This window comes from Hevea brasiliensis, chromosome 2 (assembly GCF_030052815.1).
Source record: "Hevea brasiliensis isolate MT/VB/25A 57/8 chromosome 2, ASM3005281v1, whole genome shotgun sequence".
Lineage (NCBI taxonomy): Eukaryota > Viridiplantae > Streptophyta > Magnoliopsida > Malpighiales > Euphorbiaceae > Hevea > Hevea brasiliensis.
In genome coordinates, this window is record NC_079494.1 from 2419692 (window position 1) to 2434581 (window position 14890).

Sequence of the window (14890 nt, forward strand, 5' to 3'; positions counted from 1 at the left end):
TTGTACATTAAAAAATACACCAAATTCATTTCACAGAGAGGATTTTCCCCACATGGTCAACACTTCGACACAGGGAATTAAACGAGCTGGAACCTGGTTTTGCATGACTTGCTAGAACTGGGTTCCACTACTGTTGCAGATGGACAGAACAGACAGCTTATGGTCACTGCTTCTTCTCTTCTGCCTTCCTTGGCTGGGAGGGGGGACAAATAAATATATAAATAAGCATTAGAAAATTGAGAATGGTCAAAGAGTTAATAGCAACATAGAAGGTACAAAAGACAATAATTTTGACACCAGTGTTCAGCAAGAAACAGCATTTGGTAATTGTTGAAACAAAATGGCATTTCACTTGTCATCCCAGGTCTGGATGAATAATGTACTTAAAAAACCAATCTATTTCTATCTTTTCCTTACCTTTTGCTATACAATAACCCACATAATGGAAGAGAATACATGGTGAAAAACCATTCTGGTGTATTTGATGAATAACAATAATATACTTTCTTACACACAATATTTATTTATTTAAATAACAGTCTTTAGTTTGTTCTTCAACCCTTGTTCGATTCGGTCAGTCTCCAAACCTTGATATTTAAGGAATAAATCAACCTTAACACACTTGAGTGATTAAGCTTATAAACATAAGCAAAACAATGACTGTTGGTAATTAATGGCAGCATTCACATTTCTGTCATAGGCAAGGAGAAGTAACCTGTGAAGCACACAAACTCCAATCACTGGCGTTTCCCCATTTCGGAAACATTTCCAAGACAAAAACGGTAGCACACTCCCATGACATGTTTCAAGGCCGTGTCTGGAAAAATCAAAAGATGGAAACACGTTTCCGCGTCGAAGATGGCTCCTAACTTACGATTGGCGTTTATTAATCCTCTCCGTAGCCCATCGTTAAGCTGCCCAAAGCCACCACTATCCCATCTTCTCTCATGTCTGAGCATGCTGGATCAATCAATTGCTTCGCCAGTGCCAGAGAGTGGTCTGAGTCTCGTCAGTGATATTCATAGTGAGTATGGGAGTTGACGAGGAGAGGAAGACATAAGAGAGAGAAGGGTGGTGCCATGTACTTTCTTGGTTTTTGATCGGTCCTTAGTTTGTTTTCTTTTTAATTTATTTTCTTTTTTTATCCTTTTTATTTTCAAAACTTAATAAAATATAATAGATTATAAGAAAAGAACAAGCTAGTTGTATACTCATTTTAAATTTCTTTCTCAATAATTAAGCAAATTAAATTAAACAATACTATTAATATTAACAACTAAAATAAATAAAAATGCTAACAATGATAAGTTAAACATAATTAAATTACTAATATAATAGCTTTATTAGTTCTAAATTAAGTTCATATATTTATTTTATGTAATATTTATAAATATATTATTATATTTTTTTATATTTATGCGTTTTCTATGTTTTCATTTCTTATATTTTTGAAAATGCTGTTTCTCCTTATCCGTTTCTGTGTTTTCCTGTGTCCATGTTTCTGTTTCCCTGCTGCATAGGAACTAACCAACCAACGTAGCATGTAGAGGCAATAGTGATATAACCTGCCCAAAACCAAGTCAAATGATTGAACAGCCCAGTCAAAGAGTCAGTGTGCAGTGAACAAAGAGTCAAAGACTTGGTCAACAAGTCAACATAGCCAACAGGTCAAGAAAGCATAGAACGACCAGTCCGAGGCTCAAAGTGTCCGAATCAAGCACATCTTTAGGTGAAACAATGGGAGTGATACTTGGATCGGATGCTTCTCCAGCAGACCCAAGAAACAACCGACTGGGCGTTGATAGAACAAGTCAACAGAGGCAGAACTACAGATGAGAATTTCAAAATAGTTAGCAATTAAGTGTGTCGAGATTTTTGAAACTAACTCTAATGACTCTTTCAGTTTTCAATCTACAAATATTAGAATGATATACACTTACTCTGCCAAAATTGCTACCGAACTTTATCTTCATTTTTTCAAATTTTCTCTAAATCAAATATTTGAGCATTGGAGTGACTAGCTAATTAGCCACTGACCTCACCTATTTTCACCATGCTGTGCATAATGAGATCAAGCTGGTCAAAGGAGACTGACAAGAACATAAAATAGCAATAAAATATATAGATTATTTGAATATGGACAAAAGGCAAAGTGGGAAGTGTACATCAAAGTGCAGAATATATCCATCAAAGTGTACTTCTAAGTGTACATCAAAGGAGGCTGGAGGAGGAGCTCTTCCTCCGGGATGATAACAGGTCATTTCTCCCCAACTTCATGGAATATTTGCGCAATCTCGAGCTGACCCTTCTCTAAAATCATGTTCCTTAAAGTCTCAGCAGAGATAGTAGTGCCGTCAAAAACCTCCTCGACTCCGTTGACAAAAGTGACGGTGATTTGTGGCGGGTGATCGTCGGTTCGGCGCTTGACCAAAATCTGGCAAGCGGGGTTCGATTCCTTGGCCTTGCGGGCGTTGCATTGGGCTAAGAACTCCATGCAAGAGGCTGTACGATGGCCTAGCGCACTGAACTCAATCCGTACTTTTGATAGGAAGTTCACCATCTTCTTGGTCTCCGCTGCTCGCCAATTGTGTTTGGTTGCGCTCATTTAATCATTTTCTTTCTCCCTTCTTCAGGACCTGTTGCAGCCCAGTTAGAGCCCGTTTAACGTTATTAAAATTTTTTTAAAAAAATAATTTTAGATGTTGATAAAAAAAATAATTTAAAAATTATTATTTTAATATATTAAAATTAAAATATATTAAATTTAATGTTAAATTAAATTTTAATATTTTAATTAATAAAACAATTTTTTCAATCATAACTCTAATATTAATATTAAATGGATCCTTAAAAAAAGGTTAAAATTAAGATTACTGTCCACTTAAAAGCATATATCTTTTATTCAAAAAATATTGTCAAATGAGATGAAGTACACTATAAAACAGGAATCAACCATTTACTATTAGTCTAATGAATTTTTTTTATAATTAAATAATAAAAATACTTAAATAATTAGAAAAAAAAAATAAAATTACACCAAGAAAGCAGCGGATATAAATTTCATGGATATAAATATTTTTAGCTCAATAATATAATATAGAAAGAAATTCTATCCAATAATGAAAATTTGCAATTGATGAGGAATATCAAGGCTTCTGCCCATAATTTTAATCTTGACGTCCCATGCATGCAAGAGAGGATGAATGAAGGGAAACTATTTGTAGCAAAATCAAGCTAGCAATTAAATAAAATGCAGAGATGCAATATACTACAAGCAACAGAAAAACTAACTGCTAATTTCCCTATCCATTTTCATTCTCTTTGCACTTTGCACCTCTGATATGCTACTGCTTCGTTGCTGTGAAGACGCATCATGCTGGTATGCACAATTAGCTCCATGCCGGCATCCTCTCGAGCTGTTAAAATAAATACAAGGCTTCATAATCTTGGGTTTCGAGTCCCTTGATTTGGCATGAACTAACTCTTGGTTTGCTCCTACTTGGTGACTGAAATGGCTACCATATTGATGAGGGGATTCTTGTCTTTCACCTCCATGTTGCTGGATCAAGTTCTTATAATAGTTCACATCCTTCACTTGAGGAACTCCAACAGAAGGTCCTGATGAAGCTGGAACTGCTGTTGGAGGAACCTGTGCATTTGGAAGATACCCTGGTCCAACCCCATTTGGTTGGGCATAAAAGGGTCCACTTGAAGTAGTAGTAAACGATGAAGGTGTGTTGGTCTCTGCTCTATTCATGTGCAAGAAAGACAGTTCTGATAAAGTTGCAGGAGGTGGAATGTCTGATGGAGGAACAAAAGATGTTGTTGGCTTGGGGATGTTCTGCACATTGGAGACAGCTCCATAGTCTTGAATCAACTTCTCAATTAATTTTGGGTTGTTGAGAATTTTAATGAGCAGATCATGGTCTATTAAACTTCCTTGGTCACTGCTTTTATTAATGGCAGCAAAGGCAGCCGATGCAGCAGCTGCTACGTCAGGTTCAATACCAAGAAGTGCTCCAGAAGCAGGTTTCTCATTGACAGAAGTATTGGAAATGGCAGTAATGCTGCATTGAGGAGGTGGAATTCCAGAAGCTAATAGTTGGGACTGTGAGCTCACAGGAACATTAAATGGTCCCATTAAATCAGAAGGTGGATCAGTTGCATCTTCATCTTCAATGGGAGTAATTGGAATAAGAGGAACCTGATGATCACTGTTTCGAGAGTCTTCTACGTCTGCAGAGAAAGTAGGACTGCATAGAGAGAATAAATTTTTAGGTCCAGTAGAAAATAAAAGAAAGTCAATGAACAAGACTAGTTTCAAACTTTGGAGGAATGGCAGATGGACGAGGATAAACAGCTTCAAGCACTCTCATCTCTCTCTGATTTTGAACCTCCACCTCTTTGCTTTCTTCTCCCGCAACCACTTGCCAGGTTATGTCTAAGATAAACTGTAATACTAACAGTTCAGTGCCAAAAATGAAATTGAACACCAAAGGAATGATCAAAACTGGACTCTGTAAAACAGTGACTTACCCTGGGAGGGCATCTCCATTTGATTACAGGGATGTCAGATAACTTAATGTGCGACTGATTGGAAGAATGACCTTCAAAGCCAGGAGGCAGAATATCATCAGCAGCTGCGCCAGCTGGATGGGACAGCCATGATGCCTTTGCTTGGAGGTGATCTTGGGCACCGAACCCAACTTGTGAAGGAGATTCCTCCGATAGAAACAGCCTTACCTGTTAAATGGAGAAGCAGGAGTCAATTACTCAGATTTCACAGTTTTCACCACAAATAGAGTAAAATCATAAAAGGGTTGATGCTTGCCACACTACAGAAGCTCTCGGCAGCAATTGAAATAGAAGGAACATAAAGAAATGATAAGGGATCTGGCATACACAGAAATAACAGTGTAAATACAATTTCATACCAAATATTCAAATCTTTTTCTCTGACCCATGTTTATGCAGCATTTATATATGTAGAGAAATTCCCTGATGGTGAAATGGGAATATGCAGTCAAAACAGAGTATTGACTATCTAAATGATTGTGGGAAATACTAAATGCAAATATATCAAATTGATAACAGGAATTCATACAATTTATCTATTTGCATCCTGACCCGCCCACATACAAGGTAATTGGAAAGTTAATATTGTCATCTTAAGGTATATTTGAGATGTCTATCCTCACAAAATTCACTGGTAAGCCAAGTTATGATGCAAGATTTTCACCAGCCAAGCTAAAAAGCGGGTACTACCATACCAGAGTATGCTCAATCACCAGAAAATGGCCATCTTGTTTGGATTCTACAGTGAGTCAATTGTATAAGCAGCCTACAACTTAGTAGCAAGAGACATAAAACACAATAACAGACTCCTAAATGCTTAAACACATAGGTTCAGAAGGAAGCTATAATCACATCTCTTATCCATAGGGGAAAACTTCAAAAATGCTAAAATGAAAGGTTAGTAATGAAAATGGCTGGAATTCTCACATATGGTGGGCAGAGCTCCAATCTAAAATTTAAGTTCACTCAATAGATAATTTGGTAATTCTACTGAATTCCTCTGCAGTTTTGAAGAGGAAATAATGCTCCTGGAACATTTCCATGCCAAGTTTGGTCTTTTCAGAAGATGGAAAATGAAGAATACCAAATTGAAATTGTAAGCTGCCTTCAATTTTTTTCCCATTCAAGCACCAAACAAAATTTTCAGAATTCTATTCTTCTCACTTAAGCCCCTCCAGTAGATAGTAGGATCAACCTAAACACTGATGGATTCTTTTGGTGATTTGACTTTTGTAAACAAAAAAGTGAAAGAGGCAGCACTGACACATGGATGGATTCTATTTTACCAATGAACTTTGGACTTTAAAGTAATAGACAAGGCTTCAACCTGGGTCAATGATGAGGAAAAAGTCAAATTATGAAGGTTGACCTAAGGTTGTTTATACAGCCTCCCATTGCTTTTCTATTCCAATGCTAGACTTACTAAGGGCAGTCAATTAAAACCAGGTTAAGAATGGAGACGCATATGCCACACTCTAGGAATGAAGTGATTGTGCAAATTGGCTGGTCAACTAAGGACATCAGTTCCATTTAGTCAGATTCTCTTGGCATGCCTCACCAATGGGCCTGTGAAACTTATCACAATATTACTGGTCCTCCATCATTAAATGCAGCTGTGCTGTTGTTGGACCCAGTCCCTTTACCAAAATAAGGACTTAATCCCCTCACCAAAACAACAAAACCAACTGCTAAGTTGCTTGACCCTATAACTACTTTAGCAGCTACACAATCTCACTTTTGGCAGAAGAAGTAAAGAAACACAACAGAAGAACTAAAGAAATACAAGGGCATCTAGTTATTCAAACTTTCCGCATTGAAATGCATGCATGCACACACATTTTCTACATTGTCTCATGATTTCATGAAACAATATGTTACCAATAAACAACAACAATAACAATAAACACAAATAGAATAAATGAAGAGTGGGGTGAAGTGTATGGTAGCAATTCTATAATTGAAATTTGAAACTAATAAATAAAAACAAAAAACATGAATTCATATAAGATATCCAGTAAAGACTGAATTCTATCATTGAATCTAATAAATCAAAAACACATGAATTCATATCAGATATTCAGTACAGACTGCCTAGGGAACTATCACAAAAGGAATCAGAACAGATTTACCAAAGCGTCAATACAGTAGATAAGAAAAAGGAAAAAGAATGTCTTGCCAGCCATATGACAAACAACTGAGACTACAAGATACTTGAAGTAGTCTAAAACAGGAACCTCCACAGCAATGGTGAGATTCTTTCTTCTTTTTTGTCCCTTATTTTTTGTCAACCAAATGATAAAGAATTTTCAGCATGAAAACTGAAGCTTAAGTTCATTCCTTATGGTCTCAAGCCTCAAACTAAACGGCAAGTGCTAAAAACCATCAACAAAAACCAAATAGCACATCTTAATCAACACGAGCTTTCAAGAACAATAAGGCCACCCTAAGCAGATCCATCAGTTAAAATTAATTATTGTTAGATGTTCTGCCAAAACATAGTAATTTCTTCTATAATATACCCATGCGCTATTGCATTCCCACCCTTCTCAAAAAGTTAAACTAAAATTCCAAAGCCCAAGGGAACTAATAATATGGAAAAATTATGAGAATTTTACTAGAAGAGAAATAACAATTCATACAACTTTCATCCACAAGTTACAAATTGTAACATCCATGAAATTATTCCACAGAAGTGACTATTGGGAGCCAGCTGGCGCTGCCATCTTATCAATTACTCAAACTGACGGTGAAAATTAGCTTGGTTATCATCAAACTACTTTTGCCACTACCTTAAAAAGAATGTGTCAACATAGTTTCATGCTCAGAAGTCCGGATATAAATTCTAAAAATTCATTAGAACCTGAACTTCGAGTGCCCAAGCAAATGAAAACAAGATTAAGAAAATAAGACAAGAATGACCTGATTTGCACATAAACTATTGTATATTAAAAAAAAAAAAAGGAAAATTAGTATCACATGACTAGAAGAGCACTCATGGTCCAGCATTCAGAAAAGGGTAGCAACTTAGATTATAAAACAAGTACCCTGCTGTATTGAATTTCTCATTATGGTACTTGACTACCATGACACGTTTGAAGTTTTTGAATCCAAAAGCCATGCAATACGATTCATATGAATTCGTTTTTCCCTTATCAATTACGAGTTCCTTCTTCAATATAGAATTGCAGAGCAACCCGTTATCCATTAGACATTCTTAATATTGATAAGACTAAAACAACTGGTAATGCTATTACAGTCGAGTACAAAGTACAAACAAGGTGACCAAGAGAAGGGGGAAAACCATTTTTCAAACAGAAATGATAAAATGATAAAACAAAACAAACAAAAATGATCTAAAAACAACATAACAATCAGGTTTCACTTCCATGCGTGAATCTGTTTTAGCTTGTCCGGTGAATGAAGTCATAATATAAGAATTTATCAAATAGGCTGAAATTTAGTCAAGAATCTATAAGATTCCTTAGAAGATTGGCACTTTTACCTGACAAAGATTAACATCCGTTGCCCAAGAAACTCTTTTTGATTTCTGCAATCCCCGCATATTTACAGATCAAGAAATGCACTCTCAAAACTCTCCCCTTTCCCTTTGCTTCGATTCCCAATTTCTAATTTCTGTTTAACGTTTCAATGTTCGATTTGAGCATATGGCTCTACTCCCAGATTCGAAAACCCCTAAGCTAGATTTGAACTGTGTCAAATACCTTTATAAAATCAACTTACCCATTCTGAAAACCTTAATTGTACGAAATTTACAAAAGATCGAAGTAGAGAATCACAGGCAAAGATACAGAGAAAAGGGCAATCGATTTACATAGAGATATAGGACTTCAGAGAGAGATCCAAGGGAACCCTAGATCCCCTGGTCTTTTTTCTTTTGCCGTTTCGATGCACTTACGCTGTCCATTTTCCCCTCTCCGTGTATATATCTGTTCCGTGCCGTGGCGATGACGCACGTACGTCAATGGCGCGTGGTGGAGGGAGATGGCCACAAGCCTAGAGGTCTAGGACTCTAGAGCCGGGATGCGCAAATGATAGATTCCATTCAGAATCTAATTAAAATTTAAGTTAAATTAAATTAAATCGAATTAATAATTTATAAATAAATTAAATAATTTAACTTAATATTTTTTATAATTAATAATTTATAAATAAATTAAATAATTTAACTTAATATTTTTTATAATTAATTTTAAAATTTTATAAAAATACAAATTAATTATGAAAATTAGGGACAGAAATAATATTTTAATAAAGAAAAAAATTATAATGCACTTCAATAATTAAAAATTTAAAAATAAATAACTAAATCGTTGAAATTAAATAATAAAACTGGAAAATAGAAATAAAATAATTGAGTCTGAGGTGGGCTTGGTCTTCGTATTGACACGCTAATTTACTGCGTGTAGAGCTTATTTTGACTTGTTTCAGATCCTGACCAGGGTTTTTATTTTTTCTTTTTCCCTTCTTATTGTATGAAAGGACGGTGTGCTCATAGAAAAAGGTGTAGCTTTGGTCTGGTCAACACCTGTAAAGTCGTGTTTGACAGCCTCTTTGCCACGAAGATTTTTTGTTTTGAACTAAATGCAATTTCAATATATATATATATATATATATATATATATATAACCAAAAACTATAATAAATTTTATAAAATAATATATTTATTTTTAATATACAGTTAATACTTTATAAATATTAAAAAAATATTTACAAATTTTTTGAAATTTTTTTTTATTTATAAATATTGAAAAACTATTTATCTTTAAAATTATAATTTTCATATTAATTGAGTGCATTAAATAAACTTTAATAAATATTAAATAAACTTTAATAAATATAAATTTACATCCATTAAGAAATTAAATATATTTGATTGTATTTATGAAAAGTTAGAATTTATATAAAAATGAGTAGGTTGATTAAATTTTTATGTATAATTTGTTCATTTTATATATATATATATATATATATATATATAATTTTATATATATCTCAATATAAATATTTAATCTAACAATAATTACATTCATTCTCATATAAATTTAAATTTATATTAAATAAACTCTATATATTTTACAATTAGATATAAAATAAATTTAATAGTTATTATATTAAATATTTATATTTAAATTTATATAAAATTAATTAAAATATTTATAAAGAATTTATAAATTCATATATAAATATTAAATTCAATAATTATTAAATTTCTTTTTATATGAACACAAGACACAGCATTCACACTCTTATAAATTTATTAAAAATTTAAAGGAAGGTATTTAAATACATTTTAAATTTTAAAATCTGATGAAAATAATGAAAAACAATTAACGAAATCGAAGAAAAATCTAATGATATGAAGATGGGTCATTGTTGCAAATCAAAAGATTTGATTTTCTTAATTATTAATGCGAGTAGTTAAGAACTGTAGATGGCGTTTTGCGAAACTTCACCCGCCAACTTTTCACGAGTCTGATTAATATTTAAAATTTTGATTACAAAATAAATTTAATAATTATTAAATTATATAATTATATCGATATATATATAATTAATTAAAATATATTTTAAAATATGTAAATTTACATATAAATTAATTATTTTAATCCTATGTTACATAATTTATTTATTTTTTAATATATAATTTAATATTATTTTTATAAAATTTTATATTTTTAAATTTTTGTTAATGATAAAATTCATAATTAATTATATTAAATATAACTAAAATTTTTATTGAATTTTAAATAATTATATTCTATTAAAATTAAAATTAATTTTTATTTTTCAAAATAATTATCAATTATTTTCCTCTAAATATTATTTCATAAAAATATAACAATAAAATATTTTTAAAGTATAATTCATTCAAAAAAGACTATATATTATTAGAAATAGTTTGTCCATAATAGATATAATAATAAATATGCTCAAAAAATTTAAATATTATGGTAATATTCAAGGGAAAATAATAATAATAATAATAATAATAATAATAATAATAATAATAATAATAATAATAATAATATACCAAATAATTTCTTAATTTATGTTTTGTATTTATTTTTTTTTTAGGTTTTAAGTTTCTTTTTTTAAAATTAAATTTTTTATACTTTTCAGCAATTACAAATTTTCATTATTTAATTTTCTTATATAATATTTTATATTTTTTAAAATAATATTTATTTTTTTATACAAATCTCCTTCATCTCGTCATTTGATTTTAAAACTTTTTATCTTTATAGGAATGTTTATTTTTTAAGATATATTTTATAATTATGCACACGATAAAAAAGATTTGAAAAATAGCTTATTGTTATAAACATAAATATAATAGATTTGAAAAATAAAACATAATAAATAATTAAAAAATAATTATACAAATTTAAAAATATAAAACAATTAAATTATTGATATAAGCACATTAAAAAATAATAAATTTTAATAAGTCATTTATTCAATATTTAATAAAAATAAGAAATGAATTTATTTTCTGGTATTAATAAATAAATTATTTAATATTAATTGATATAAAAATCATTTAATTTTGTATTTTAAATTTTAATAAATGTTTTTATTATATTTTAAATTAATTTATATGCACCAATCAAAGGATAAAAGAAAATGCAAAAAATAACAAAAATAAAAATATTTTAACTTTAAAATAAGTAAAATGGATAAAAAGAAAAAAATAAAATTTAAATTTTAAAATTAAATAGGATATATTAACTTTTAAAGTAATAATATTTATGTTAAGTGAATATTATTTATCAATCCATTAAGTCATGTGAATTACAAAATATAATATATAGCAAGTTTTTAAGTATAAAATAAACAAATAATTTAATTTTAAGAGAGTATTTTAATGCCTTAATTTTAATTAATTAATTAATTTATATATATATATATATATATATATATATATATATATATATATATATATATATATATATAATTTAACGATTGTCATCTCATATGAGTTGTAGCTTATAATTGCTGCACCCTTTAATTTTTGTTGAATTTTTTTTTTTTGGAATTGATGAATAAGCTAAAGCCTAGCTAAAGATGATAAATTATTAGATACATTTGGTGCATACTTACTATCTTTTATAATTATGAAGGATTTACTCTCTATATTATAGGGAGAGCTCACTTTTCTGTGAGAAAAAAAATACTATTTTTTAGTGCTTCCGGTGTATCTAATAACTCGCCTCCAAAAATTGATGCATAATTGAAAGCTTGGTGAATATATAGATGAGTAATTAGTTGTCACGACCCAACCTATGGGCCGGACCGACACTAGGACCTGAGCCAGCCTAAGGCCCCCGAGGCCCGTAGTAAGCATAACTATTCCTCAACCCAATTCTAAGGCCCATTTGGGCCCAATTTCAAGAATTCAACCGAACAGAGTCCGGCCATAAAATGGACTATTGAATGGGGAGTTTTTGACTCGCCCGACCTATAAACACAATATATAATAAATTGGGGAGCTTAGCTCACCCTCCACATAATCAAAATGTCATAACTCAAACGGGAGCTCAGCTCCCTCATTCAATACCATCATGCATACATTTAATAATTTTACAAATTCAACATAACTTTTATAATACATGTCCAAAATAAAAATAAGTACTTCTAGCACATGCGGAGTCTAAAATTTAACTCAACTGTACAAAATACATTAAATACTATTAATGGACCTATGAATAAGAAGAGCAAGTTAGCCACAACTGTAACTTGGAAAAATAGATGAACAAGAATGAGCGTTTGACTCGGAGAGTAAAATACTTATTTTAACCACAATTTCTATAACTAACTAAAGCTAATGCATCATAAGGAGTGGAATGCAATATCATCATAATTTTCATACAAACCACATCATAGCAGTAAAAAGGCAATTTAGAGTACTCACACACCCAACACTGTTCAAATTGTACATACATGGGAGCTGATCCCCTATACAGCTCTTTTAATCCAACCTTTGCCAGTTAGTGTCTCTCAAGCCGAACTTTCGCTTAATAAACCAAGTGTGGGGTCCCAGCGAGTGTCTCTCAAGCCGTATCTACCCCGACTTATCCATAAAGGATCGGGTCCCAACGAGTGTCTCTCAAGTCATGTCTACCCGTCCTGTCCATATCAAATACCATACCACACGCACGCTAACGCACGCACACTGCTCAAAATTACCACAAACAACTTCCATAGCACTTCATCAATTAAGAATGCAATATAAATCATACCTCGTATTTAACTACATAGATATATATTTATAAGTGATGCATGGGCATGCTTAAACATATAATAATATCGAAATTATAATTAAAATTAATATTTTACTTACAGACTTTACCGAGGTCATTGCGGTGGCTGAGCGGAGGAGGAAGGTTGTCCCGACTCACCTGACAAATTTTATTAAAATTATTTAATATATTTGACTCGATACAAGCTTGAAAAAGATCAAAAACACTATAGGTCGTGCCGAAAATCCTGCAAAGTCTCCCATATACCTAGGACCTACTCAACTTGGAAAAGGATTCAAATTACACTTCTATATTCACAAGCCACACATCCACAACTCAATCACATCACATGGCTCCTCTTGGGCCCACCCAAACAGTCAATAATCATAATTTAGAAAATTACAATTTAGTCTCTACAATTACCCCTTTTGCATAAAACTATACAAAATGAGCTCTAAAAATTCTAAAACTTTACCCCGCGGTCCTTAGCAATATTATAAAGCTAAAGCAAAAAGAATTATATTTTTCTAACCTACCTCAAATATTTTATAGATTTTTAATCAAAATCAAGCATTAGATAATTAAGAAAAATAAGGGTTCGGGTTTACCTATGCCAATTCTGACCCTGGAGACACGTCCGGGATATCTGAAAATGATGGGGTAGCCTATAACCTTGACCCAATTCGGAAACTTTTTCGGTAGCCTGTCTGCTCGGCCCGAAATTGCAAACCCGAGCAACTGTTGAATTTTCACGAATTGAAGGTACCTACACGAAGCCCACAACAAGAGGGTTAGTATATAATTTTTAAGGAATTTTATAAGCTCATTTAATACTCAAAAAAATAATGTAAAATCTCGTGAGACCCACCGAAAAATGGTATCGGAAAAATTTGAAATGGGTATTGTCGCGAAGCTCTCAACGAGTGGAGCACTCCGGTACTCTTGGATTTTTGGTGAGGTTTACGGTTTTCGAGAAATCTAACCAGAAAGTCAAAATGGGCTAAAACTTCTCTAACAAAAATTAGACAAATCGCTCGATGGATTTTGGTGTTCTTGGTGTCTATGGAAAGCTCTCGAGGTGTAGATGGGTAGTGAAATAAGATCCGGTCCAATCGATGGTCAGATCGGCTGAATTTTGGTCAGGAAGACGAAACGGCGCGCTGGGAGCCTAAGTGCCTTTGGACGCTTTTTTCCGGCCCTACAGGCAGCGCCCAGAGAGGGGGAAGGGCTAAAGTGGTGAGCCGGTGAGCTGGGAAGGCTGTGGCGGCGAGAGGAGGAGAGAGAAAACGAGTGAGAGAGGGAGGGTGTCGGGGGCGCGCGAAAAAGAAGAATGAAAAAGAAAATGGGCCGGTCCGATTCGACCGATCTGATCTGGTCCAGTTTGATTTGGCCAATTCGATTCAAGATACCCGAAATTGAATTTTTACTCTGTCCTGGGACCAAAAATGAGGCCCAAAAATTCTGAAAAAATTCTAGAAAACTCAGAAAAAGTCATAGAGTCCAAATATATTTTTAATTTTGTCATGTGGTCTTTAAATTAATTTTTAAAAATCATCAAAGTTTTATATTTTCAAAAAATCAAACCCGATTTCTAAAATCAGAAAAATTTCAAATAATTTTTCAAAATTTAAATAAAATAAAATATTAAAATCTACCCATAAAATAATTAATTTAAAAATTAGGGGTGTTATATTCTTCCCCCCTTACAGAAAATTCATCCTCGAATTTTTACACAAAGCAGAATAAAAGAACAGATTACACATGGAATAAATAAGGGTACTTGCTACGCATGCCCCGCTCTGATTCGCAGGTGCATTCTTTCACTAACTGGCTCCTTCATAAAACCTTAACTATAGGGATCTGTTTTGATCTTAACTGCCTCACTTGGTAGTCTACTACGGCTACAGGTTGCTCCTCAAACGTCAAGTTTTCCTTCAGCTCTACTACATCCGGCTGTAACACATGAGAGATATCAGATATGTATTTCCTGAGCATAGAGATGTGAAATACAGGATGAACATGAGAAAGGTTGGGTGGTAACTCCAATCGATAGG

The 14890-nt window shown here is 32.3% G+C and overlaps 2 protein-coding genes across 3 annotated transcripts; both read right to left on the minus strand.

Moving 5' to 3' along the window:
- Positions 1-2257: 2257 nt before the first annotated feature.
- LOC110673799 (uncharacterized) lies at positions 2258-2605 on the minus strand. Its single transcript, XM_021836999.2, has one exon. It carries the CDS (start codon positions 2603-2605, stop codon positions 2258-2260), a length of 348 nt encoding a protein of 115 aa, XP_021692691.2.
- A 449-nt stretch (positions 2606-3054) lies between these two features.
- LOC110673791 (zinc finger CCCH domain-containing protein 6) lies at positions 3055-8635 on the minus strand. Of its 2 annotated transcripts, none has more exons than XM_021836993.2 (4): positions 8492-8635; positions 4537-4743; positions 4327-4451; positions 3055-4253 (listed from the first exon to the last, which is right to left on the minus strand). In XM_021836993.2, the coding sequence occupies exons 1-4, from the start codon at positions 8498-8500 to the stop codon at positions 3287-3289; spliced, it is 1308 nt and encodes a 435-aa protein (XP_021692685.2). In that variant the 5' UTR covers positions 8501-8635; the 3' UTR covers positions 3055-3286. The 2 variants fall into 2 exon arrangements, with proteins under 2 accessions (XP_021692685.2, XP_021692684.2); XM_021836992.2 differs by lacking the exon at positions 8492-8635 and adding an exon at positions 8078-8485.
- Between the last annotated feature and the right edge of the window lie 6255 nt (positions 8636-14890).

Excerpts from the sequence above, each read along its gene's own strand:
- LOC110673799 (XM_021836999.2), bottom strand. The coding sequence starts at position 2,605 with ATGAGCGCAACCAAACACAATTGGCGAGCAGCGGAGACCAAGAAGATG.
- LOC110673791 (XM_021836992.2), bottom strand. The coding sequence starts at position 8,137 with ATGCGGGGATTGCAGAAATCAAAAAGAGTTTCTTGGGCAACGGATGTT. Across the intron at positions 4,452-4,536 it reads AATGGAGATGCCCTCCCAGG|TTTATCTTAGACATAACCTG; the intron begins GTAAGTCACTGT and ends TTAGTATTACAG. Across the intron at positions 4,254-4,326 it reads CCATCTGCCATTCCTCCAAA|TCCTACTTTCTCTGCAGACG; the intron begins GTTTGAAACTAG and ends CTCTCTATGCAG.